At 25.6% G+C, this 27,204-nt stretch overlaps 1 protein-coding gene across 4 annotated transcripts; it reads right to left on the bottom strand.

The window, feature by feature from the left end:
* On the bottom strand, positions 1–26,281 carry mv (lysosomal-trafficking regulator mauve). 4 transcript variants are annotated; one of them, XM_015520323.2, is made up of 46 exons: positions 26,156–26,281; positions 25,816–25,940; positions 25,576–25,664; positions 17,670–17,820; positions 16,869–17,143; positions 14,675–16,812; positions 14,508–14,603; positions 13,452–13,609; positions 13,245–13,378; positions 12,558–12,668; positions 12,319–12,482; positions 12,130–12,245; positions 11,892–12,057; positions 11,660–11,827; positions 11,337–11,590; positions 10,913–11,275; positions 10,739–10,817; positions 10,263–10,453; positions 10,014–10,187; positions 9,650–9,931; positions 9,314–9,569; positions 9,134–9,240; positions 8,774–8,992; positions 8,479–8,685; positions 8,083–8,400; positions 7,812–8,015; positions 7,539–7,743; positions 7,298–7,474; positions 7,062–7,218; positions 6,043–6,181; positions 4,527–4,774; positions 4,085–4,306; positions 3,896–4,008; positions 3,618–3,829; positions 3,412–3,555; positions 3,112–3,356; positions 2,932–2,998; positions 2,738–2,869; positions 2,432–2,673; positions 2,067–2,368; positions 1,827–1,996; positions 1,530–1,753; positions 901–1,102; positions 624–841; positions 489–560; positions 1–425 (listed from the first exon to the last, which is right to left on the bottom strand). In XM_015520323.2, exons 1-46 carry the CDS (start codon positions 26,178–26,180, stop codon positions 299–301), a joined length of 10,188 nt encoding a protein of 3,395 aa, XP_015375809.2. In that variant the 5' UTR covers positions 26,181–26,281; the 3' UTR covers positions 1–298. The 4 variants fall into 4 exon arrangements, with proteins under 4 accessions (XP_015375809.2, XP_089078716.1, XP_015375810.2 ...); XM_089222590.1 differs by having other exon boundaries at positions 4,085–4,303; XM_015520324.2 differs by lacking the exon at positions 26,156–26,281 and adding an exon at positions 26,024–26,144.
* Between the last annotated feature and the right edge of the window lie 923 nt (positions 26,282–27,204).

Below are 27,204 nucleotides of genomic sequence, written 5' to 3'. Positions count from 1 at the left end.
TGCTTGATATAAATATATTTATATTAATACTTTGTAAAAACAAATGATGTAATTTTTCTAAACATTATTCAATAGTAAAAAGAAATAAATTATTTTAAACATTGTTTAACATAAATATAAAAAATTCAAATCTTTAATTCTATTGTTTATTTATAACAAAATTAAATAGAAAAATTGAGTAAAAAATCTTAGCTTGTAAAATATTCATTATATTATACTTATTTTTAGGTTCACCAGTCTTATTATAATACTATGTTGAAGAGCCTCTGACCACAATACCTGAACACATCTTGTTTTTTTATGTGCTAAGATTTAAAAATTTGGGAGTTTTACTAACTCGCTTAGCACCAGCAGACTCCCAGATTGTCACTGTTCCATCTTCTGTTGATATGTATAAATGTTGAGAATCACTTGAATAAATTATACTACAAGTTCATCAACATTCAAATTAATCAATTGTGGCATAAAAGGTTTATTTATTTACTTACGCTATGACTGCTCCATCAAAATGGATGATTGGTATTTCATTAACAAAAGACAAATCCCATGTACTCCATAATCTAATTAGAGATAAACACATTATTAAACCATTTGTGAAATTTACTTATTCCAGCTTTAATTACTTGACACTCCCATCTTCTAATCCTGTTGCGATAACGTTAACTGATATTCCTTCAGGAGCATTAGAAAAGCATACAGCTGTAATTTTTTTATCACTTTCTACACTGCCAATATATGAGGCATTTATAGTTTGAAGTGTCATAACTGATTTTCCACTATTATGGTTATAGGCAATCGTAACAATATCCCCAAGCATTTCATTGATGGAAACTAAATTTATCTAAACACAATGTCAGTATTGATTTAAATTACAAAATAAAATTTTAAATATTTTATTACTGGGGACTTCATGGGCTCCAGTGATCTCACGTATGCAATATCATTTAGATCCCAAATAATTGAAGTTCCTTCATTATCACAACTAACAGCAATACTAAATGCTGGACTCAAAGCTATACAAGATACTTTTGCTCGATGGCCAACAAGAACAGTTGGCTCTTTAAATATCTCAACGTTACCAACAATGATGTCAAAATAAAATCTGAAATAAATTACACATTACAAAGATTAAATAATATTTAAGTTTTGGATAAAAGTTAAGGAACACAGTTAGCAGCAACCAGTGTATATCCACAGCAATCACCTTACCATATCCTTTTGCATAAGTTGGCTGTCGACTACGTTTCTAAACTAAACTTTCTTACAGGTAACAGTACATTTATTATATGGTTCTAAATTGCAAAAAAAATTACTTTCCGCCCTATATGTTTTTAGTAAAATATTATGTTTAATACTTCCACAAATACTATATATTAATAGTGGGTACATTATTTCATTTTTTAATAAGGGGCACTAGAAATATTTGTACGGGTAGCTGCCCACCCTGCCAGTACATAGGTACCCAAGAACCACTACTATTAGAAAGCTCTATGCAAATTAAACATAATTTTAGTTAAGTATTACATTACTTGTACACGTGTATGATTCCAGATTCAAAACCAATCCAAATATAAGGGCAATGTGGTGCAGTGACTATAGTGCTAATGTTATCTGTAGAAAAAAATTTGAATGCTGGTTTAGAGGGAGCTTCTTTGCGCTGTTTAATCCTAACCACACTGTCAAATTCACTCCAAGTAAGTATAGCAGCAGCCATTACAGTAACTCCTTCATTCAGTAATGTTAATGATTTTTCCTAAAAAAATAAGCAAAAATATAATGAAAAACATTATAGTTTTTTTAAACATAACATTGGTTATTTTAATTACTTTTGAATATGTTAAGAGTAAAGCAGAGTTGTTTGATAATCCAAATACATCATTGGTAAGTAAGGGCACAAAGTCAGTAACTAGAGTTTTGTGCTTTCTCTTCCATATATACATGGGGACATTTTCCTCGGGGGATCCAACATAATTTCCCCATTTTAAGTTTTTTAAGCCTACAAAAGAAGTTATATGAATTAAAAAGTTGAAAATTAACATGTTCGAAAAGTCTCAGAAACATTTTACCTGTGATAACATTTCGACAGTTTGTATTTTTTGTCACATTTTTGGGAGAGTAATCATCAACTGTCATTGGGTGTGGAAAGCGAAATAACTGTCTTGGAGTTTGTCCATAAGTGCTGACCATAGTTTTAAAAGCAGATCTCGCAACTGGATCTTCTGTCTCTTCTATATGTGATCCATAATAAGTAGCTGGATGAAATACATTGATTGCATCAATTGCCGCTTTACCAGTTTGTTTGTAACCAAATATTAAGTCTATCCAATGTGGTAAATTTTCACTAACTATCTCAGATTCCAGAAGTTGCCTTTAAATAAGCATCAATTAATATCACAATAATATCAAATCAAATTATAAATATTTAATTTACCTTTGAATAAGCACGAATAACCTTGGATTGTTTTGAGCCCACAATGGTAATTTAACAGAATCAACAATTTCTCCAGATTGCTTAACTCCAAAATTTAATTGCTCAAAGTTTGTAAACATTTCAGGTAAATAATAAAACTCTGGTATAAGTTCTTTCAAGTCAGTAGTTGATTCGTCAGATGACAATCGCCAGGTAATTTCCATTGAATGAAATGATCGATCTGGTACATCAAAGTTATTATCCTGTAGCAAAAAAAATCTTAAGATTAATTACATTTTATGCAGAAAATTACTGTCACTGTATTACTTGATATTTAATAAACATTTGTGTGTAAGGTGGGACTCTGATCAAGAAATGTAATATTGTACCAGAATTACTATAATGAGAACTATAGTGATGTGGATCAGTTCCAAAGCGATGGATATCTTCTTTTAAATACTGAAATGAAATCAATTTCAAATAAACTTAAACCATGGATAAGAATAATAAAAAAATATTACATTGTAATGTTGAATATAATGAGCTTCTTTCTTTTTATTTTGAATTGCCATAGGTCGTCTCAAATCCCTAGTGTTAAAAAAATACATAATATTATGTATAGTTTAAATTATTTATGACAAATGTCATAAGTCTTATAGTATTTACAAGTATCAAGATTATTTTTAGTATTTTATATTTACCTATATGTAGATAATTGATTCAAATCTAATTCTGTAGTATTATAACTAGCTAAAACAAATGGCATAACAGGATATTGCATTAAATCATTATAAGAACGTGCAGCCATTTTATTCAGAATTGATAAATATTCCATGTTGGTGATTTGACGAGTCCTCCATAAATCAACTGTTTCACTCAGTATTTCATTGGTAATACGATTTGGCAATGGAAAATTCAATAAATAACTTCCAAATTCATCTCTTTCCTGAGCACAAATACAAATTTAAAATGACCAAATTAACAAAAAGAATTTAAGGTACCTTTTGAGAATGAAAAGCAATTAAAAACGTTTTTCCATTAGTAAGAAATATTTCTACAGCTTTTTCTTTAAGTGAATATCTACGGTTATGTATTTCTTTGACTTCATCAAATTTAAGGACATGTGAATAATCATTTTGTAGACACTGTTAATATAAACAAAAAAAAATTAATATCTATACGTTTAATTATTTTTGTAACATTTTACATTTGATATTTTTTCAGTGGGAACAATATAAATTGCATTTTCACTGATTAAAACTTCACATTTAACTTTTTGCCATGGGTGTACTAATTTTGCAGTGCACATGTATGATATTTTTTCTTGAGACAATAAACTCTCGACAACAGCAGACGAAACAGGAACTTCCATATCATCTAATATTAAGTAGTCTAGAGGTCCTTTGATATTATTTTTTTCTTAAAATAAAATTAAGTTTTAACATTATTTTAATACTCAGTAACAAATGGAAATACAATACTAACCAGCTTTATGTGAATATTCAGGTTTAAAGAATCTTTTTAATATGTTTAAATGGCACCTTTGAAGGCGGATTCTTACTCTACTAGGTCCTTCTGTAGGATTAAGTTCCCAAGATCTAAAAATATGTTTTATATGAACATAAACTTTAGAAAAATTATGTCAAAATATTGTTTACGAGATATACTGTTTACGTTGGATATGACTCTGGAAAATACCATGGCGCCTTTTCATGGGACATTTGATTGATAATAGATTTCCATCCCATTGTGGCTTGTATAGTATCTCTATAATTATGTTTAGTTTTTTCTAGTACAAGTTTCCTATGGGTATTTTGTTCATCTGACACAATAGTTGTTATAGCTATGGCAGAGTTACATATCAACTTTATAGTGTTGTCCCATTTGCAAGTACTTCTAAACAAATATTACAAAATTTAAAATTATGATAAATTTGTCACTTTTATTGGTATGAATTGAATATTGAAATAAAGTTATATTTTAGAACAGGACCAAAATAGTTTATAAATTTAAATTAAACCATTCTTAACTTTGCTAGATAAAACCAGACATTTTATAATATAGATAGAGCTAACTAAGTGTTTTCAAAAACTTAAAAAATAATATAAAAACATACTTTAAGATATTTTCATTTTGACTTAAATCCATTCCATTTAATTCTACATTCATTTGTCCTAAAACTTGCTGTATCTGGTTTTCCCATTCATTTTCATAGACAATTCCATTACTGTCGGCAGTTAATAGTTCTAATTCAATCAGGTATTCCTTCAAAGCTTCACATGTGCACATTTCTTCTTCAGTAAGAGGTACTGGTAAATCAGCACTCATCAATGAATACAAATAAATATAAAATCTTTGTTCAATCTAAAAATTGCAATTCAAATACATAAAAATTCTTTGAAACTATTAGTAATTTGTAAATGTATTTGTAAAATCATCAATAACAGATAACACAGAATTCAAATATATTCTTTAAAAATCATATTTAAATTTAATTATTTTACTCAAATTGACCTTTTCACTGCTTCACTATTTATGATCTGCAACCTATATATGCTACATACAATAAAATAGATTTTTTTTTATTTTAAATTTTGAGATCTATATTATCTAATTGTCTAAGAGAACGTTATAACCGCATGTGTTGTCTCCGTCTTACAAGTGCGTAACATAGCAAATTTTACACTCAATAGAACTTGTTTAGCTTCGTGAGTTTAGAGTGAATTAATTGACATCTTAAAAAAATGAAAGATAACATTATTATCAAAGGTTTCTCGTGGGAATTTTATTATATTTTAATTTTAAAGCGAGTTATAAGTAATTTAAATTTATTTATTGTTTGTGTATCTTAAAATACTCATCACTTCAAACTCTAAATTTTAAACTCACAAAGCTAAATGTGTTCTGCTGAGCATAAAAATTGTTATTTTGCGCACTCATAAGACAAAGACAACACTTGCAGGTAAAATGTCCTCTGAAGTTTAAAATAATGCAATCCAAGATTCCTTAAAAAAGAACAGTTACCAGCAAATGATAATATTATAAAATATAGGAAAGTAATAGTACACCTGGAGCATTGAAAGGGTTATACATGTATACTGTTGGCAGACAACTAACGCATTTGTTTATTTTTTATTATTAAGATAAAAATAGCTGAAAAGTATTTATATTTGTTTTATTATTGCTTTATTTGAAGACATTTTATTTTGCAACAAATATTTACATTTTTAAAGCCTTAAAAGTACATTTTTTATATATTAATATATCCTAATACTCTTTATATTTTAATTATACATGAATTCATTTTTATATAATACTATATTTTAAATTTAAATTTTGAGCAAAATTATTTTTTAAATACATATTTGTTCTAGGATCATGTAATTCTCTGGTCTAAAGAACTAAAAACATGTTAAAAACTCATGAGAATATATAATAATAGGCGATCTTTAGGTTTGAAAATATAAAAATCCTGAATGTTTTTATAAATTACAATTAAGATAATTAAGATTATAAAATTTGTATTACACTTTATTATATTATTTTAATTTTTTTTGTTGATAGTACATATAAATCTGAGCTTTAATAATAACTGTTAATTTGAAAAAAATAATTCAGGATAAAAAACATACCTGAGGATTTATATATATTATGTTTTTGAACAATTCTTTAGATCTAGGTTCATTTAGTAGTGATTTCACAGCAAAAATACGTATCCTTGTTGTTTGATGTGGACTTAAAAGCCATACTAATAAATTGGCACCTTGCAATCTAAAAAAAAGTATTTTTTAAATTTATATTTCATAATAATTTTAAGAATTATTTGAACTTAATTTAAACTATTTATATACCTATACAATAAGGATTTATTTCTTGTCATCTTATTTTTTTTTTTTAAAGAACAGAAACTTAGGAAAAATAATTTTGTTGTTGGAATTAAATTCTATGAATTCATTCAAACAATTGTGACGAATAATAGGATAATATACTATATAGTGCATATGAATAACAGTCTTAACTTTACATAATTCCATATAATTGTATACAAGGTTCTATTACCCAGGTCGTGAATTAACTTAAGATCAATTAGATTAGTATTAATAAAGAAATATACAACACATGCAACCAGTCCAAACCAAAAGATTCGACATGATTTATAAGAAAGTTTAGAGGACAACAGAGAGAGAAGTTTACCATTAATATCTGAACACTTTCACACAACTCGTATCAGCACTAACTGAACACTTTAAAATTTTGCCTAAAATAATAGAAATAATCTGTTCACTGTTGAAAATTATTTACAATTAACATCTAGATCACTGGCAGCTCGCATAAACATTTTAAATACATTTTTAGTATGAAAACTTGAATTGAAAGACTTAGTATAATAGTTTAAAACTTTTGCTGTCCACAAATTATGCATTTTGCCAGGTATAATATAAAATAAGTTAAAAATGTAAACATCTTTTATGTTTGTTGATGATCTTTCTTGTGTTTTAGTATTTGAAACAAAACATATTACTGGTAACTTTTGCCAACCAAAAAATTAGGTTGCCACTGAGTTTTTAAATTATTTGACTATCACAAACTCACATATATGTTTTTAGAGCACGAAAAAAATTGAAAATTTAAACTTAATTTTTGAACCTACCTTATAACATCACGTGCAGCACCATAAATAGACACCCATGGATGCTGTCTTTGTTCTCTTGTGTTTTGTGTAATACTTGTAAGATTGTACAGAAGAACTGTGAATAAATGACATCCAAACGCAACTTCAGGAGTAACTTCATCACTTGTCTTCTCATCTATACAACATTTTTTTGAAATTATAAAATAAAAACTAACAACCTGTTTTTATATGTTTATGATCATTATTAGACTTACTTGAAGCAAAAATAAATTCAACAGATCGAATGATAATGTTTTTGTATCTTTCTACTAATTCGGCTTTGGATAAAGATCTTTGACGATTACTATTAGATACGATACTAAATAGGCTTGATTCGCTATTTGACATAGATGTAACATTATTTGTTTCTTTTGGATTGTTCAGAGATAACACTAAAAAGTAAAATAATATAATGAAATCAATTTGTAATGTTCAAAAATTTAATAAGTAAATTACCAGAACTCAGATTCTTCTTCAAACGGGACAAAGCAGGAACTAAAGGTGGTTGAGTTTGAATAAGGTCTTGAATTGTGTCCATTCCAGATTCCAAAATAAAACGTTGCGTTTCCCTTAGAGTTAAGTTAGACTTAATGCCCTCTTTTGATGTTTGTATTTCTGCTTTTTGTAAATAACGACACTGATAAACAGAATCATTTAAAATCTGAAAAAAAATTAGTTTAAATTACTAATGATGAGTTAATAATAATTAGATGAAATATTGAAACCTACTTGAATATTTTGTACACCAGGAGTATAAATAGCTGAAGTTATCAAAGTTATTAATAATGAATTTATATCATCAACGAGTATCTCTTGCTTATTTAAATCTGTATGGCTCTGGGAAGACGGGTAAATACTAGCTATTACTGATAATGTTTTTAATAGACATTCAATCAAACCATACTCTAAAATGGTATGCAAACATTGCGGAACCTAAAAACACACATAGAATTATTGTTTTTTTTGTTAAATATAACTGTACTGATATTGAAATTATTACTTTGGTTACAAGTTTGAGAAAGAAGTTAACTATATTTGTACATAATGTCAAATTAAAGGTAGATTTTGGTAACAACGAAAGTAATAATGGAACTGCCGAAAAATTAAAAGAATTCATTTCAACAGATTGGTCCCACTGCAGCTGTTGATCCAGAGGAAGCCAATAACTACCAGTAAATATCGAAGCGCAAGTATCAACTAAATTCACAGTAGTATGATGTAGAGACAATACATTTGCCATTTGATAGAATCCTTTGAATTTAGTTATAAATTTCTTAGAATACGATAAGCTACATCGTTGTAAAAACACACTTATTATCTGGAACAAGATTTTGAAAGTTTAAATGAATATAATACAACAATTTTAATTTATAAACAAAAGCAACTTTAAACTTACTTTTAAGATAATAATTTTTATTGAAGGACTGGGATTATTCAGTAAAACCACCAGTTTTTCTGCGTCAAACATTTTATCAATTACATTACTAGGAACACAACTTGAAATATTAATTAAAACATTTCTTAGTATAGAAAATAAACCTTCAATCATCTCACTGTGACTTTCAAAATCAGAAGATTTAAATTGTTTTTCATTCAATTTATTCTGAAATTAACATCATTTTAAATATAAAAGAAATAATAAATAAAAAAAGAAATTTAAATTCTTAATATTTTATAGATGATGGATTTACTTGAGCTCCAAAGTACACTTCTGCTTCACAGGCATTACCATAATCCAAAGACAAATTTCCTTTGTTGTCTTTTATAGCTATAGCAACATCTCGCACACTACCGTCTATACCAGAATCCTGGCCAGTTTCTTCTGGAACAAGATGTTCACTACTTTCTGATGTTTCTTCACTAGCTCTTGATGAATTAATTTTATTATTTTTTGACAACTCTTGCTGTACCTACCAGCAAAATATAAATTGATATAATAAATTAAAAATATATTTTTATGTTGATGAGATGAAGTGAATAAATATAAAACATTTTAAAAACAACAATTTATTGAGAAATTACTAGGGTTTATAATAGATGAATTATTCTACCTGCAGTTTTAATAATTCGGTATTTAACCTTTGAGTATCAATAGATCCAGAAAAGTCAGTTTCTGAGTACTCGTTTAAATTAAATTTAGTATCAGACTCTTCAGATTCTAAAAACAATACATGTAAAATTTGGAATTAATGGTAAATATATATATATATGTATAATAAGTAAATAAATACCTGACAATACATGGATGTGAAAATCAGGTGATGCATACATTCTTGATTGGGGAGATAGTACAAAATAAACTGATGCTTTTAAATGAGGCAAGTACAAATTTTTACTTGGATGTACAGCAATTAAGAAGTCTAATATCAAAGTAATATAATTCTTATTTGTTCGTAAATCAAAAATACTTTGTACAAAATCAACTAAATCTTTTTGCACACATCCTATTAATGCAGTTTCATTTGAATCTTCTAGCAATAATTGACACTATGCCAAAAAAAATATTAATAACAAAACAATTATTTTAAAATACATATATTACAAAACTCATTTAGTAAAATCAGTACCTTAATTTGCAATAAAATCGATTCTAATAATTCAGATGATTGAATTTGTTTCAAATTAAATTTTCTATGTGGATGGTTCAACGACAAAAGATGTTTACAAAATTTGAAAAGATACTGAATAATCTGTTGGTTATTGACAGTCCATATCTTCCAACATGGTAAAATTACTTCTTTTATAAAACAAGTATTCAACAAGACTCCTTCATAAAACATATTGACAATCCATTCATCATTTACATAAACAAATAATCCCTTTTTATTACAACCAGCTTCAAGAAGAATCTGCTCATTAAATAAAATATAAATATAATTATTTAAAACTTGCTACATTTCTATTATATTGTAAATAGTATTTATCATATACCATGAGCATTTGACAACTAGGTTGAATTTTTGATGAAGTCAAAGCTTTAGTTAATAGTTTATAACCATCAAGTACAATAAATTCTGAATATAATTTTGAATCAGATTGTACAAAATGTAACAGAATTTTTAATGCTTTTACTTGATCATTAGAAGATGATTGAAATTCAATAACCTGTGTAAAGCATAATGATAAATTATTATAAAACCAAATATTTGAACTCTATAATATATAAATTAGACTATTTACCCTTGCAAATAAAAATAATATTAAAGACATGCCACCAATTTTATTGACTACAGTCAGTAACCCATGTGGCTCAAGCACTTTAAAAGAACTAACAATTACTGTAGGTATCACCTGAGGCGGACTCTGACATGCACGTAAATCATATGCAGTCATCTTGAACATTGATGGTTGAGTAGGAGGAAATAAGGAACCTAAATAATACACAAAATATTATCAAACCCTCAACTTATTCATAATTTATATCTTATCGATTATTATAATGCTTTTCATAAGATTTTTTTTTACTGAACACAAAGTATACTATAGATTGCCCTATTTTTCAAAATTATTTAAATATACCCATAAAGAAAATAATTATAGTCAATAATCTGTTTATTAAATAAAATAGTAAAAAGCATTCAACGGTATGAATTTCTTTTTCTTTTATAATTCATAACTATTTGTTACAAAAAAGTTAAATAGAAAAAAAATGTTACCTGTAGGATTAGGAAGAGTCAATGAATACAAAGAAACTGTGAGTGGTTGTCTTGGAGTGAAACTCAATAATATGACGTCCTAAACAAAATATCAACAATTTTACCTATTAATTATCTTAAGATTAAATTTCTAAATAAAATAACAAATCTATCATCTTAGTTAGTTTAAATTACCTGCAGGGGTTTAATGATTTCAAAACATTGTTTTGATATTTGATTCCAGTCCAAATTAGAATTCAAAGACATATTTAAATTATAAACTGAATCATTGAACAACATACTAAAATTTGGTTTTAATGGGTTGTTTGAACAATCCGCTAAATTTTCTAAATCTGGTCCAAAAGCTGCAAGAATGCTAGCACATTCTTTTGTTAAAACAGGCAATCTGAACATTAAAATATTTCCAATTGAAATAGGAGAAGTATTATCTCTTGTGTCACCTAAGAGAACATTGGATGGTCGAGGTTTTTTAATAAGAAATCCATTAAACAAGAGATTGGCTTTATTTTCACACAATCCATCTATTATAATAGTTATCTAGAAAAAAGAAAATTTACTGATAATAGAACAAAAACAATTTAAATCTTGAATATTATACCTCAATAAATTTGTCTCCTTTTTTAATACCATTTACATTGATAGCAACATGGTGCCAGGCAATCGAACCCAAACAATTGTTAAAGTTTACTTCAGAGAGTAATTCAAATTTATTTTCATTTGGTCTAGTGAGCCTTACAACAAAACCATCGGTTAAAGGGTTCAACCAAAACTCTATAAGCATTGCATCAAATCCAATGGAAAATACATGGGTTAGATCATCTAAATTGTTTGATTCTTTTTGCAAGTTTTGAGCTAAAAGACATTTCATATATTAATATTCAATATCAAATAATTAAAGGTAATATTAAGTTATATAATTACTTTTTACAATAGATTCTGCAGAATTATTTCTCTTGATGCTTATACATTTTTGCACATGATTTAAACGTAACCACATTGATAATGAAAAGCCTGTAGATAATACAGACCATCCAAGATCTGTGTTTATAGGTAAGCTTAAAGCAAATACTGACCATGGTGTTAGTAGTCCTGAAATAAAATAAAATAAATTAATAATTAGTATTTATTTAAAACAAAATGTATTCATTCATACTCGTTTCTTTGTGATTTTCTCTAATTAAAATTGCTAATGCTTCAGCAGGCCTATCACTGATCGGTAAATTTGAGATTAATTTTGCAGGAAATTGAATACTGTAATATGGTCGCCATGCGATTGGTATATGATCCATCACGTAAATTAATGGCAGGAGTAATAAGTTCTTTGATAAAATAAATAAATAATAAGCTTTATAAACAACTATATTACAATAATTTTATTAAAGTCATCTTACAAGAGGTGGATTATGTGTTTTAAACAAGTCCAAGTACATCTCAAGTTCAAATGTTTCTATAAAGTGACAAGCCATTAAAGCAATAAGTTCCATCATATAAATATAAATTGTATCATCTATATTATAACAAAACATTAGTAAGTCAGAGAAAAGATTAGCAAAACTTAATTATAATACTGATATGCTTACAAATCTCAGTTCGTTCGTTATTATTAACATGTTCTTTAATACAGTTTAATAATTTAGAAATAAGTCCTTCTTTCGCAAGTTTTATACAATTTTCGTCATTGTCTTTGCAAATAGCAATAAGTCTTTGTAAACAATAAATTATACCATCTAAATTATCAAGATTCCTAGATTTAAGACAATTATGTTTTACATTTAACTATATTAAAAAATGAAATATTTTTGATTTAATTTAAATATACCTGGAAAAAGTCATTAAGTCTATAGCTAATGTGCACAATGCTGGATGCATAATATTCAATTTTTTTGTATCTGTGTGGATATTTTTATGGGAAATTGACTCATCTGCAGTTCTATAAATATAATAATGTAATGCATTTATAATTGGTAAATATTTAAGTATATTGATTTAGGTATATATATACAGATATATATTATATACATAATATATAATCAGGCACGGCACTCAGGGGAGGCTAACAAATTTTCTTATTTCTTATTACTCACAAACACACAATTGCCATTAATGCAACTATTTCAACATCAACAGTTATAACTATTATTTTTATAATTATCAAAAGTGATGGCCTACAAGCACCCAACCTAACCGCTAATATAATAATAATAGTAATTTTTAATAAAATAATTAATCAACGATTTCCACAAACCTTATCATATACAACTATTAACAAATATTATATAAATTAAATTCAAAAATAATATCAGCTTTGTAATATATATTTGAAAAATACACAGTGAAATTTAGAATTTGAAGTTTCTGTATGTAAAATTCTGTTTTTTTTTGGTCTCTTGAGACTTTGAGATCCCGAGGTTTTACTATGGCAAGAAAGTTTTTTTTTTTTAGGGGGGGATAGCGGTTCTACTGGGAAAAATCAAAATAATCTACAAGGTTTAAAAAATGTATTCACTTGTCAGACGAGTCAATATTTATCCAACTTTGAAATTCAATATCTGCTTCATAACCTTCGTCACCCGAAATAAAATCATCATCATCATCAAATTGCAGCCATTCAGCTTTGCCTGGTGTTTCTGTCTCCAATAGCTATTTAGAAATTGAGAATTTACATAATTATACAATACACCAAACTAAATCAAATGTAAAAAAAAAAACATACCCTAGTTAATGATTGATCAGTTTTTGTAGAATTTAAAATTTGTCGATTATAAGATACTGTAGCACACTTTATTAATGAGCTACAAACTTGTTTAATTCCAATGAATCCTTTAGATAAAGCTTCAATCAACAAATCTTTTATGTGAGAGTCCAATGGAACTGCAAACAAATATAATGGTAAAAATAATTAATAATGTATTAGAAGCAATTACTTATTTAGATATCTGAAATCAGAACTTTGCACCCAGATTAATCAAATATCATTGAAGTATCCAAAATAATGACAATACCATTAGAAAAATATTATAGCAGACCCACTTAGAATATGGAAAAATAATTTGGTTTTATTATATTAAAATAAAATATATTTTTTTTATGAATTTGAATTAATTAAAATAATATATAACATTTATTTATCAAGTTTTTTTAAATTTTTATGTATTCTTAGAATAGATTAGTCGAAGGCTAAAGGTGTCCAGCATGGTAAGTCGGCCTAGTAAACATTCAAATACGTAAAGTATAAAATTAAAATAAATATGAGAAAAAGGCAAATTTGTCTAATTCTATCAGGCGTTGCATGCATGATAATTTGGAAGCAGATGGGTGTGATTGTTGCAAAATATGTGACTTATAATTATTTTATTTTTAAATTATAAACAATAACCCAGTTGTTGATGCCGCCTCATCAATCATTCCAAACTCTTTTTAATTCATGATCTGTTTATTTCTGGTGTGAAATTTTCTAAATATGAATATTAACAAAATTGTCACTATGCACAATTTGTTTTTTTTTTCAACATTCCCATGTTCTAGACTTATGCATTGTCAATAGAAAATACAAAATACTCAATAAAACGTTAAATAAAAAATATTGTAAAATATCTAACATGCTAACATGGAAAAGGTTCAATACTAAAATTTAAATTTATATAGTTAGTACCCTAAATATAGAAAAGGACATCAATATAAGTTTTTAATAAAATTCGCCCGATACGGCGATACCAATGTCAAAATTCTTTATTTCAGATGCAAAGTCTGTTCTAAAACCTTTACTTACTTTTATCCTCAAAAATAGATAAATTCAAGACTAGTAAACATTCAATCAGCTTTAAATGTATAACATTTTTGTCTTCAATTGTAACTACATTCATACCTGAAAATAATAACATAGAAAACAAATATACTAAACTGAATACCAAAAGAAAAACGGTAAAATCAACTTACCTCCAATACTAGTTGGCCTGGTTAATAGTAAAGATACAACAGATAGAAGAGTGTCATAATAATATACAACAGATGAAACTTTTAAATAACTCCTAATTCTAGGACATGTTGATGATATTCTAGCTAAACATTGAAATAAATCACCCAATCTGGTTATAACACTATTATAGTCATGATATTCATCTTCAGTTTCAAAAGTCATGTCTTCTCTTAAGAAATCTGATAAAGCTGATAAACTGTATTTAAATTTCAAATTCATTTTTATGAATTGTGATTTCATTACATAGCCACAAAATAATTCAACTAAATTAAGCACTGCAGTTACAATAATATTTAAATCTTCTGCTTGACTATCTGTGATTAAAATCGGAGTTGCTTTAATTTGATTCAATGTCCACATTTTTGACATGATTTTTGTTTCCAAAACATTGCAGGACAATTTCGTAAAAATTGGATCAGTTATTAAAACTTTTAAGTATTTAACACCGTTCAATGAATCAAATTCTGATGTGAAATCTAAAGAAGCTAATAGTATGTTAAATATATTTAATGAAACATTTATTAAAAAGCGATCAGAATCATTCTTGTTTTCCCTGTATGATTTTTCACTAGTTTTAAATACTGGATAAAAAATACGAAACAATATAACATGTTGAACATCCTTTATAAATACTGAAGCATTTTTCAACAAATGTAATCCAATTGTATATGCCAGTTTAGGGCTTGAACCAGTCAATAATTTTCGAAATAGTTCAAAAGTAATCCATTTCTGTTCTTTTTTTTTCTTATTTTTTTCATAAGAATTAATACTACTTTCTTCTAAAGTGTTTTCATCATCACAACATACTTTACATGAATTATCTTTGTATGCAACGCCTGTATCCCGATACAGAGTTTTCTCCATCAGTTGTAATATTATGTAACTCTTTTTATAGTCATGGTCCCCAACCATTTTTAATAGCTTTGGTAAAATTATGGACAGTGGCACACAACAACATATTCCTATTACTCCAATTGTCTTGGCCAAATAAAACCATAATTCCTTATCTTGACTATCTAAGTTGATCATAAGACGTATGAGAATCATTGACAATGAAGTAACACAACAATTTTGGCCAGTATCTTGAGATGGAACAAGACTACTTACATATACTTCTCCAAAGAGATTGTCATGATGATGCAACATAGATTTAGTGCAATGTCGATGTCTAATTTTATTACAATTCTGTAAATGCACCATACGTTGTCTTATTTTTTTCATGTTCAACACTAACAAACCAAGTAAATTTACAATAATTTTAACATGATTAGTGGAAAGTTCTGCGTCTTGATCTCGTACACTAAGTATTAATGAAATACACTTTTCAATTAACTTGCCACGTTGACAATCAAGCATTACTCGAATTTGTTTTAAAAAATGGAAATGACTATTATATGAATGACACTCAAATAACATCAATGAAAACAACATTAGCAGTGCACACACAACACCAAAAAGAATTTTTTGACGACAAGGATGTTCTTTTAATTCATTTATTCTTGATTTGTTCATTAGATTTTCTAAAATTTGTAACAATAATGGTACAATACCTTCTTGAGTAATTGTTTCACTGATATTTTGATACTGATATAATTTTTTAACAGCCAAAACCATATTGTACAACATTTTTGATTGTATTATGTCATCATCTATATTGCTGACATCAAACTGAGATGTACATATATTATCTAATGAAAATTTCATAACGATAAACGGCACAAACTGATGACTGCTTTTTAAATTATATTTTAAAGGGTTCTGTGTCCCAAACAATAAAATTTGTGTTAATAAATCTAATATTAACAACTTTATTTGGCTTGGAGTTGAAGTGTGACTGGTAATAGATTTAATATGTTCATCATAAAAATAACCAGGATATAAATTTCTTCTTTTGGCCAAATTGATTTCTTCATCATCAGGCTCATTAAGTTCATCTTCACTGCGTACAATATTTGTGAAGTAATCAAAGTCCATTGGGTTAAATCGAATACGTAGTGTGCTAGGTGATTTCATCATATCTAATGCAGTTTGAGCCTCTGATTCACTTGATTCCTCAACCATTTTTGGTTTATCGCCTTCCAATGAATGAGTTTTAATCCTATGAAAAAATATAATGTTTTAAAATAGTTAAGTTATAAATGTTAAATAACATACCTATTTGCAGAAACAGAGCTTACTCGGCGAGATCTAGGTATACTAGGACTTGATCTATCGTATATAGAATTAAGTTGAGTTTTTGATTTTGATTTCATACCTTGAAATTTTGTTAACTTTATCAAATCATCAAGTTTCAAATTTGTGTCATCCGTTGAAGAAATATAAGGATTAATCTTTTTGACATCATAATTTGTCTTATAATCAGCATCATCATTAAATATTGTAAACATTGATACAAGGACATTAGCCAATTCCTTTAGTTGTCGAACTTCCTAAAAATGAACAACATTAATTCTAGAACTTCATATATTTTATTGAAATGAAATGATTGTATGAATTATTTGTTGCAAAATATTTTACAATATTTAAAAACCCCAAAGTTTATCAATACCAGTTCGGACAAAAATGTATTTACTATTCATAAGAGCATAATTATTTTATAAAAATTAATGAAAATATTTTTAAATAATTTGAATTTGTCTATAGTAGCAATAAAAAACTATTAGAAAGTCATAAACAATTTAATTCCTTTCTTTGAAATATCAATTAATAATATATTGAAACTTTTGAATTTCATAAAAATATTATTATTCATTCTTATGCTGTGTTTGAACATTCATTTGAAATATCTTCACCAACAATGTTTCTAATTTCCCATCATAAGCGACGATACGTAATCTGATGCAATCAAAAAATGTATTCTGGTGTGGTCTAAATACAACTGATATAATACTACTGAACCTTAAAAATATTTATTGAATATAGGTAATTTAAACAAATACAATGTTATAACTTTACTTGAGTGCCAAGCAAATGTAAAACAGTTAGACATCTCCATCCTCGTTCAATTAGAATGTATTTCTTCAAACTAGATAAATCTTCTTCACCAGATACAGAACATACATGATTAATATCCAAAAGTAATTGATCTACTATTGCATTGGATACACTATAAATACAAATTTGTCTATTAAAAATAAGCTAATAACCCATGTACCTATTGTTTTTTATTATAATACAGTCCAAATATTTAAAACTAAAGATATTATTGAAACAGTATTTTTATATTTAATTCTAAACTATATGCATAATTCAAACAAATTAAAACAATATTATATAATATATCTATATTTAATAAATATATGAAATCTCAACAAGTTATAAGCCAAAAATATTCTCTATAACTCAGAAATAAATCCTGGTGACAAATCACATACTATATGCACATATAATAATGGCATATAACAATTACTATAATGATAATATTGGAATAATAATATTTATTAAAAATAAATAATATTATCATCAAGTTCTCATAAAAAAAATCTATAACCCTTAACTACGAAAAAACAAAATTATGTATAATCATACAAAAGTTAAAAGGTCAAAGAAAAAGATTTACTATTATTTAGTTAAATATATTTATATTATATTTTGAGTAAAAAAAAATGATACCTATGTGTCGAAATAAAAATTATTTAGATTATTAGTACTTAAACTATCTAAATATCCAAGAGAGATATAACAAGATATAAATTTGGTTGACTAATTATATGTTGTAAAAAATATATCTAAAATAAACTTATTTGCATACGCATAATTTATTGAAATGTATATACTTTGCAACTTTGCAAGAACTACAAAGGTACTAAAATAATCTCACTACACACTCAGTTCATAAATTCCTACAAAATATTTGTGTGCAAATAAGTTATTTTAGATATATAAGCTATAAGCTGGGATACATTTGGAATAGATATGTTATGTGGTATTGTGGGTAATACCATTTTTCCACCACCAAAAATAAGAAATGAAAAACTATAATCAATATAAATTCATAATGACAAATGGTAATAAAAGTAAGAAAATATTTAGAACATATGATGAAGTTTAATAAAGAAGTTTTATTTAGAATGTCTATTTACATAAAAAAAATTTTGGTTTACACATCACAATGTTTATAATTTCATAACAATTCCGAAATTATTAATCGATACACTTTATGTGTAAATGTGTTTAATTAAATAATTTTTTTCATTTTTTCTTATAACTTTATGGTCTATGTTACCAAAGGTGTTTATAATTTAAAAAAAATTCTAGTTGGAACTTAATGGCAATCACAGAACAAATTACAAAATTGTACAATTTATATATCCTGTATAATATACACTTTTATATATTTAAATAAACATAAAAACTGCCATCCTCTTTCTCTTAACTTTAAGATGTATAAGTAACTAGTAGATAACCAAACTTATATCTTACTACCCTAATTTATGTTTTTATCAACAACAGTTTGTCCAATATTTTTGTGTTTCATTATGACTCAGAATGTTAAAAGTAAATAAACAAGGTTAAATGGATTGGCTTAACTACTGTTCCACAGTCACTGAATAAATGAAAAAAAAAATTTTATTTAGGAGAAAAACTTGTAAATAAAGAGTTTTATTATTAGTTTTTCAGTTCTCAAATATATTTACATGCAATTGAAATTATCATAACAAATGACATTATGCAGCTACATCATTCTGAAACATCAAGTACTTACCTACTAGTTACAGTTACTGATTAATGTTTATAACATAGCCACATAGATATTAAAATTTAAGTTGGTATTTATCAAAGAAAATATAAATTTAAATTAAGTTAATTTAATAAAGCAAATTAACTATAGATTTTATGTTTAATATAATATACATATATATACTACATTTAAACAGTAAGTGTAATAACATAGATAAATAGTATGAATTTGCGATCTTTGGACTTTTGATTACTAGTTGCAAAAACTTGATAAAAAATTACAAAATGTAAAAAACATATTGATTAATTTAGCATACCTACAATTTAAATAATGCTGATTCAATAACACAATTTGACTATATCAGTTTATACTTTAAAATAAAATATTATTTAATTGAAACATTAATTATTCATAATAGGAAAAATTATCCCTATAATAATTACAGGATGTTTGTGTAATTAAAAATAAGAGATACAATACATAACATGAATAATTCTAATTCTACATTAAAAGTATTAAACTTAGTTTATCATCATTTTCAGTATTCAATACTCATCAAATGAAAATATCTAAAATAAAACATAAATAGTGTCTTGACCTTAAAAGCGATTAAAATCAACCAACCAAATGTTATAAATTTCCATGGATAATTCCTTCATTCAAGTCTCCTGACTATTTAATTTAATCTGTGCTCATTATAAGATAGTTGTTTGCAGATTGTGTAATACATAATATAATATGCAATAAAAAAAAAATAAAGATATTTAAAATATTTAATAGAATTTTATAGAAATTTTAAACTACAAAAGTCAAAATATTTATGATTTAATTAAAATAAAAACAATAGTGAATGATTATTCCAATAATTTGTGTACAAAGCTTATATACAAATATTTTAATTTGGAAATATAATTATTACAGTGGATAGTTTCTCCAATAAAAGTTATTTGATAAATTGTTAAATGTATGTCTAAAAAACATATTTAAAAAACCAATATTTTGTAATAAAAAACAAAAAAATTCTTAATATTTATTATTTATTACATTATAATATACTAATCAGTAAAACTAATTTATAAACATATTGTAAATTAACTTTCTATTTATTCTAAAAAGGGCATCTAATGTGAATGACCTTAGACCATTTTATCTATTCTGATATCATTATATACTCAAAATTATTAATTATTTCACCATAAAACCAAGTTTACCATCTCAAACATACACTAATTTTTAATTAGTTTTAGCCATAAATATGTTTTATAATAATTAATTTTTTAACACATAATACTGATATAAAAATAATGTATCACTTAATCATTTACTTACAACTACTCCTTTCACTTAATAACATTTAAATACTCAACACTTATTTAATGGATATTTTATAAATTAATTTATCAATTTATATTTTGTGATTAATATTTATAAAATAAGTTATAGCTTCTTTCTCGGTTAACAAATAATATTAGTTTTGTACAGAAAAATGAGAAATCTCACTGTAAAGGAGATCATAGGAAAATTCAAATATATATACAGTGTGCTCACGATAAATGGAAACACCCAATAACTATGTATAGGCATCATATATTTCAATTCTGCTTTTTCAGCTAACTAATAAACATTATTATACACATTTTCAAATAATTAGACTATTTTTTGACAGTTAATTTTGGGCATACGCACAACAATTTTCTTTTTTAAATAGCATGATCTATTATTGACCACAAATTATTTTTTTTGGTATTTTTTAATGAATTTCTTTTCTAAGTCAAAAAATGACCGAGTTATAGCAATTTGATTTTATGTTATTTGCACAGATATAACAGATTATTATTATTTATTACCAACTACGTATTTTATAATCTGTTATACCCACGCAAATAACATAAAATCAAATTGCTATAACTCGGTCATTTTTTGACTTAGAAAAGAAATTCAACCACTAAAATTCATTAAAAAATACCAAAATAAATAATTTGTGGTCAAAAATGGATCATGCTATTTAAAAAAAAAAAAAATTGTTGTGCGCATGCGCAAAATGAACTGTCAAAAAAATAGTCTAATTATTTGAAAATGTGTTTAATAATGTTTATTAGTTAGCCGAAAAAGCAGAATTGTAATATATGAAGCCTACACAAAGTTATTGAGTGTTTCCACTTATCGTGATCATGCTGTATAACATTTTAAGAGATGTATGCTATTTATAAGGGTATTATTTTTCAATGGATATTTAGTTTGTTTATGTTTAGAAGTATTTACTATTAACAGGTGTCTATAAACATTTTATAGTATTTATATAATACAAAATTATTTTAAATCTTGATTTGAAATTTTTCCCCAAGTTACGGATTAAAACTTTTGCATCAATTGTCATTTTTTCTAGTTGGATTGGCCGGAATAGTTAGTATCACATTATGTACATCTAAGTGTACGCATTTAATTTTGTGAATTGCTAGATGGCTTTTTAATATAATATTACTAATTATTGTAGTTAGTACAATGTCTTATAAATTATATATTTTAGGATACTTTAGGAACTAATAATAATATGAATAAGAAATAAATATTATTATAAAACTGAAAAAACTTAAAAATAATTTTTTATTTTTACTAATAATTACAAAATATATAGAGCGGCCAAAATGAAAACTGAACTCTTAAATCATTCCCTATCAAACATAATTTAAATTAAATTATTAAATACTGTAACAATTGATAATAGTTATATAAATTAATAAAAGTTAATGAAAAAAACAATTTTTTTTAATCAATTTATCACCAATAAATACTTCTATTTTATTTTTATTATTATTATTATTGTTAAGAAAGTGAATTTTACAATGTGTATACAATATGTAATAAATGTAAAATAATATTATTATCATGATTGATGATGATAAAAGTTTCTTTATTATTGACATAATAAATAAATAACACATTTATATGAAAAATATAAACTAATTTGAAGTAGAGTGTCTCTATCAAGGCACTCTAATGTGAAGTGTGTATGTAATTTCCAAAGTAAAAATTATAATACAAACAAATATGTTTAGCATTATTTTGTCTATAGAAATAGATTAAAATAAATACATTTTAATTAAAAGCAATTAAAATATATAAATATTCTTAGTTATCTAATAACACCAATGAGCATTTTATTTTTTAAATTTTTATACTGGCGTATTTTGTATTTTTAAGACATGGCTCAGAAGTCAGAATGCATTTCAGTGATTCTGAAAAGATTCCACCCATAGAAGTACCTACATGAACCTAACCTAACCTACTATAATCTATATTTATCACAGTAAAATGTTGTACTTACTTATTTCTATCTCTTTTTATATAGATATCTAAACGCAAGTATTTATTATCTTTCTTTTACGTGAAAATAATTGTAATTCAAGTTGACTGTTTAATCAAAAATCTAAAAGCCACAATTTTATTAAGTACCATTTACTCCAGACTCCAGGCGCTTAGTTTTAGTTCATATTAATTTCTTGATTAATTGAATTAATCCTTTGATAATAATGGTATAAATAAATTCTTATTAATTGTAACTTACTTACTTAACTACTATTAACTAAATGTATCATAGATGACCTATGATAGACCTTATAATGGAGATCATATACCTATAAAGGATTGAGCCACTGCACTATAAACATATAACGACTTCTAAGCCTTATGCTAAAAATGTCAGTAGTTAAAATTATATGTGAATAGTATGAATCAGGATTTTCAGTACATTATCACATGTTTAACTGGTACTCATAGAATATTACTATATGCTGATACCAATGATTTTATCAATTGTGCAACATAAATACTGCTTACTTTGGAAAAAGGTTTTTATTCATTCTGTTGGACTCAGTAAATATTAAAATACCTGATAACTGTTGATTCTACCAAGGCTTACATTTTTAAAAAATTAAAAAAATTGAAGACAAATATTAATATACACGAGAATATTTATATTATGATTCATCAATTACTCATTACTAAAAAAAACTATAAACATTTTTGAAAATATGTTTTTAGGTAACTGAAATAAACTGGAAATAAAAAAAATTTTAATTTGTAGTTTTATTTTTATCATTTTTTAAGTTCTTTATTTTAAAGTTAATTAAAAATAAATAAAACTGTGAAATAAATAGATACTTTATATGAACAGTGATCTATATCCAGCAGAACTATTATGTAGATATTATAAACAGTTGCTACTGCAGTCAATATTAAATTGGAAAAATTGATATATGTCCATTAAGATAATCTATGATAATTTTACTATACTATTTTCTTCGTATTTATGTAAAATATATGGATAATGTTTAATATTTAATTTTAATTAAAATATTAATTCTCAACAGTAAAATGCAAACCAACTTTCACTAATATCTAGCTATTGTGCTGATTGTAAACAAATTATTAATATTTATGTTTTTTTTTAGCATTATAAAATAGTGATTGGATTGTACTTAAAAATATTTAGTAAGTTATTAATTATTATTATTTTTTTTTGTAATGGTGTTTAAAAAAAAAAATAAAATTGTAGTACCAGTGGTGTAATTAGGAATTTGATTTGGTGGGAGGGAGGTTAAATGTTTTTAGCAAAATCTGTAAGCCTCATACAATAACCTACTCTACCAAATATAAAATGTCAGGAGTAAAATTAAAGATTTTTTGGGAGGGGTGATCTATCCCCTTCATACTCCCTTAATTAGGCCCCAGGTGTATACCGGGTTAAGAACGGGGGTCTAAAAAATCTATTAAAAAATAAAATAAAAAATCAGATTAATTAGTCTCCTGAGATGATCTTTTAAATTATTTTCCCACTTTACAAGTTTTTTATTTGGGTACTTAACCTTTAGGTGTAATAAATAAATACCTAATAATTAAATAAATTATAAAACAAAAAATGATATCCGTATATTAGAATTTTATCTAACCTAGTTATTATAGTGACATTGTTTTCTGTTGATTAAAATATTAAATATTGTCAAATTAGTTATTAACTAAAAAATATTTTAAATTAAATTAAATGTTTATTTTTTATTAATTAATTACTTATCTATCTATAAATCAAAACAATCAATAACATAAATATGCAAATTAAAAAATGAATTCATCAAAATTTCTTGATTTACGATTATGATTTATTTCATCAAAAGCATCTTAATTAGAGTATATATTTAAGTTAAAAGAGCTCATAAAATACGTTAGATGATAATAACATCAAACAAGTTTAAAACACACTATTTTTAAAATTTGAAATAAAAATGTATGTTCTTTTTTGCCTTTGCAAATTTTAAATTTAACATACATTACATGATGTGTAGTAATTTTTTTTTCATTTAACCCATAAATACTATTAACCAGATAACAATTATTAATGAACATTTGATACTAAATGTTCTTCTATTAGACTCAAAAATACATATATATTATTTAAAAATAAAATTTAATTAATTATTTTACATTGTAAAAATGTATGTATTTAAAAAAAACTAACAATCAATAACAAATTATTGTTATCCAAAGTAGGGATATGATATATGCATATTACATACCAAGATAATATGTACCAAGACATTAAATATGAGTATAATATATAATTTTAAAATTAAAATAGAAATATTTTTAGAGCACATAATATTATGTTCTTATGATAGAAAAATATTATAATATATCATCAACATTGTTAGTAGTTTAATTACCCTAATATGTTTTATACCATAAGATACAATATAGAATTTAATAAAAATAAATGATATGTTTTCTTTGGATTTAGAAAATATAATATTTAATTTGTATTCAAGTTGTACTAGTTTAAAAAAATGCAGAAGCCTATACAATTTTTATAGGTTTTACTAATTATATAATTATAAAATTATAATCTAATAATGTAAGTACAGAGTTATAGTTGAAGATAATAGTATAATTGATTACTAAAGATAAGTAGTAATCATTAGTTATAACAAGCAAAAAAAAAAAAAAAATGTAAAGAAAATATAGAAACAAAAATTATATACCTAATATGCTTTACTTTCCCTATTCCAAAGAACTAATCTTTTATTTATTTCTATTTATTTCTATATTACCTGATTAATTAATAATTATTTTAATAAAATGTATTATGTTCATTATAGCCTAAAAATGTTAGTAGGTATCAAGACTTACTTTGATTTTGGAATATCATCTGGAACTTTTTTTATTTTTTCATTTACAGACAGTATTTCGGATAACAGTAAATCGAACCATGCAATTTTCTGTATTAAAAAAATATTTATGTAGGACAATTCAATTGTATTAAGAGAATGATTAAAATTATTATTAATGTTTCTCTTTCCAACAAATCCAATAGTCTTCAAGAACACATTAAATATAATAATACGATTTCGTGTGGGTAGGTGTACTTACGAAATCGTTTTTAAGTTCGTTTCCCACGATGCTGTTACATTTCAAATAAGCCTCCCAGAAAATATGTATATTTGACGGTTTTATAGGTATTGAATGATCCATAGGTTTGGAGTTATTTTGGAAATCTGAATAACAATAATTAACAAACCTTTAATACATTGGACCGATAACTCAATAAACGTGGTGCGTCCACTCACGAATGTCGTACCAACAAAGATTCATTTTAAAAACATAATAAAAATTAGTGCCTACTACAACTGCCTACGGGCTACGAGCCTACGACCGGTCTTAGCTTCTTACGTAACATTATTATAATATCAACTTAACGTTGTACACATACCTACTCGGGACGACCGACGAGACATTGAAAAATATAAAATTCCAGTTATTGGCGCGTACTATCACCTATCGGTCATCACGTGACCAAGGTTTTATCAACACAACCGTTTACCGCCTACAATCACGGAATACTGGCGAATGGCGATTTGGAAGACGTCTCGTCTCGACCGATCTCCCATTATTCTTCGACCGAAAAAATCGATATTATATGTTGCTCGAAATCGATTAATTGACAGCGTTGTATCGCAGATTAATTATATATATATATTCGTAGCTGTATATTAGTATTATTGAATTATTATTGTGTTGTCGAGATTATAATATTATAATGTATTAATATCGCGATAACCTTGCACCCGCCGGCCACAACCACAGCTTGTAGACGGTCTAATTATTTATATTTATTAAAATAAACGTAATTGAGTGTTTAATATAAGCACCTAATCTGTACAACTGTATATAAGACCCGTCGTTGGTATATAGTCCAATTAGACGGTATAATATACAAATGTAAAATAATATTACTCCAATCTACATAGTGTAGTAGGAACAGCTTAGATAATGTATACATTCATAATTTTAAAATAATTACATCTATATCAATAGATGATCTATTTTAATTTTAAGTGTTAAACAAACGTGTTACATATAGATAGGTACCTAATAAATTCCAACATAATAGGTACTTCAGTTAATTATACGCTGAATACGCTATAAAATATGGTAAATATGTAGTTATAAAGTTATCGTTATGTCCATTGTCCACAGTCTGCAATAGGGGATAACCGTAATTTAAAAAATAATATTATAAATTATAATAATAAAAGTTATTTTTTGAATTCATTACAATTTTATGTGGGTACGGTCACGTACGTATATTATTGAGATAACTATCGATTGTTAGACCTAACTAAATACCTATCAATACTTATATATGGCTTTAGAACAGAGGTCAATAGAAAATACAAAGTACGGTGATATTATAGAAACCTTATATAAGTCAAACCTTGTATTCGAATTATTTGATAGTTATATTCAATATTCTGCAAC

Source organism: Diuraphis noxia, unplaced genomic scaffold (assembly GCF_037042655.1).
Source record: "Diuraphis noxia isolate RWA-SAM2 unplaced genomic scaffold, SU_Dnox_SAM2 contig0003, whole genome shotgun sequence".
Lineage (NCBI taxonomy): Eukaryota > Metazoa > Arthropoda > Insecta > Hemiptera > Aphididae > Diuraphis > Diuraphis noxia.
The sequence above is the reverse complement of the archived record's forward strand: the minus strand, read 5'-3'. Positions and strand labels throughout refer to the sequence as shown.

Excerpts from the sequence above, each read along its gene's own strand:
- mv (XM_015520323.2), bottom strand. The coding sequence starts at position 26,180 with ATGTCTCGTCGGTCGTCCCGAGTAG. Across the intron at positions 16,813-16,868 it reads AGCTCTGTTTCTGCAAATAG|GATTAAAACTCATTCATTGG; the intron begins GTATGTTATTTA and ends ATTTTTTCATAG. Across the intron at positions 3,830-3,895 it reads TGAATATTCACATAAAGCTG|AAAAAAATAATATCAAAGGA; the intron begins GTTAGTATTGTA and ends TTTTATTTTAAG.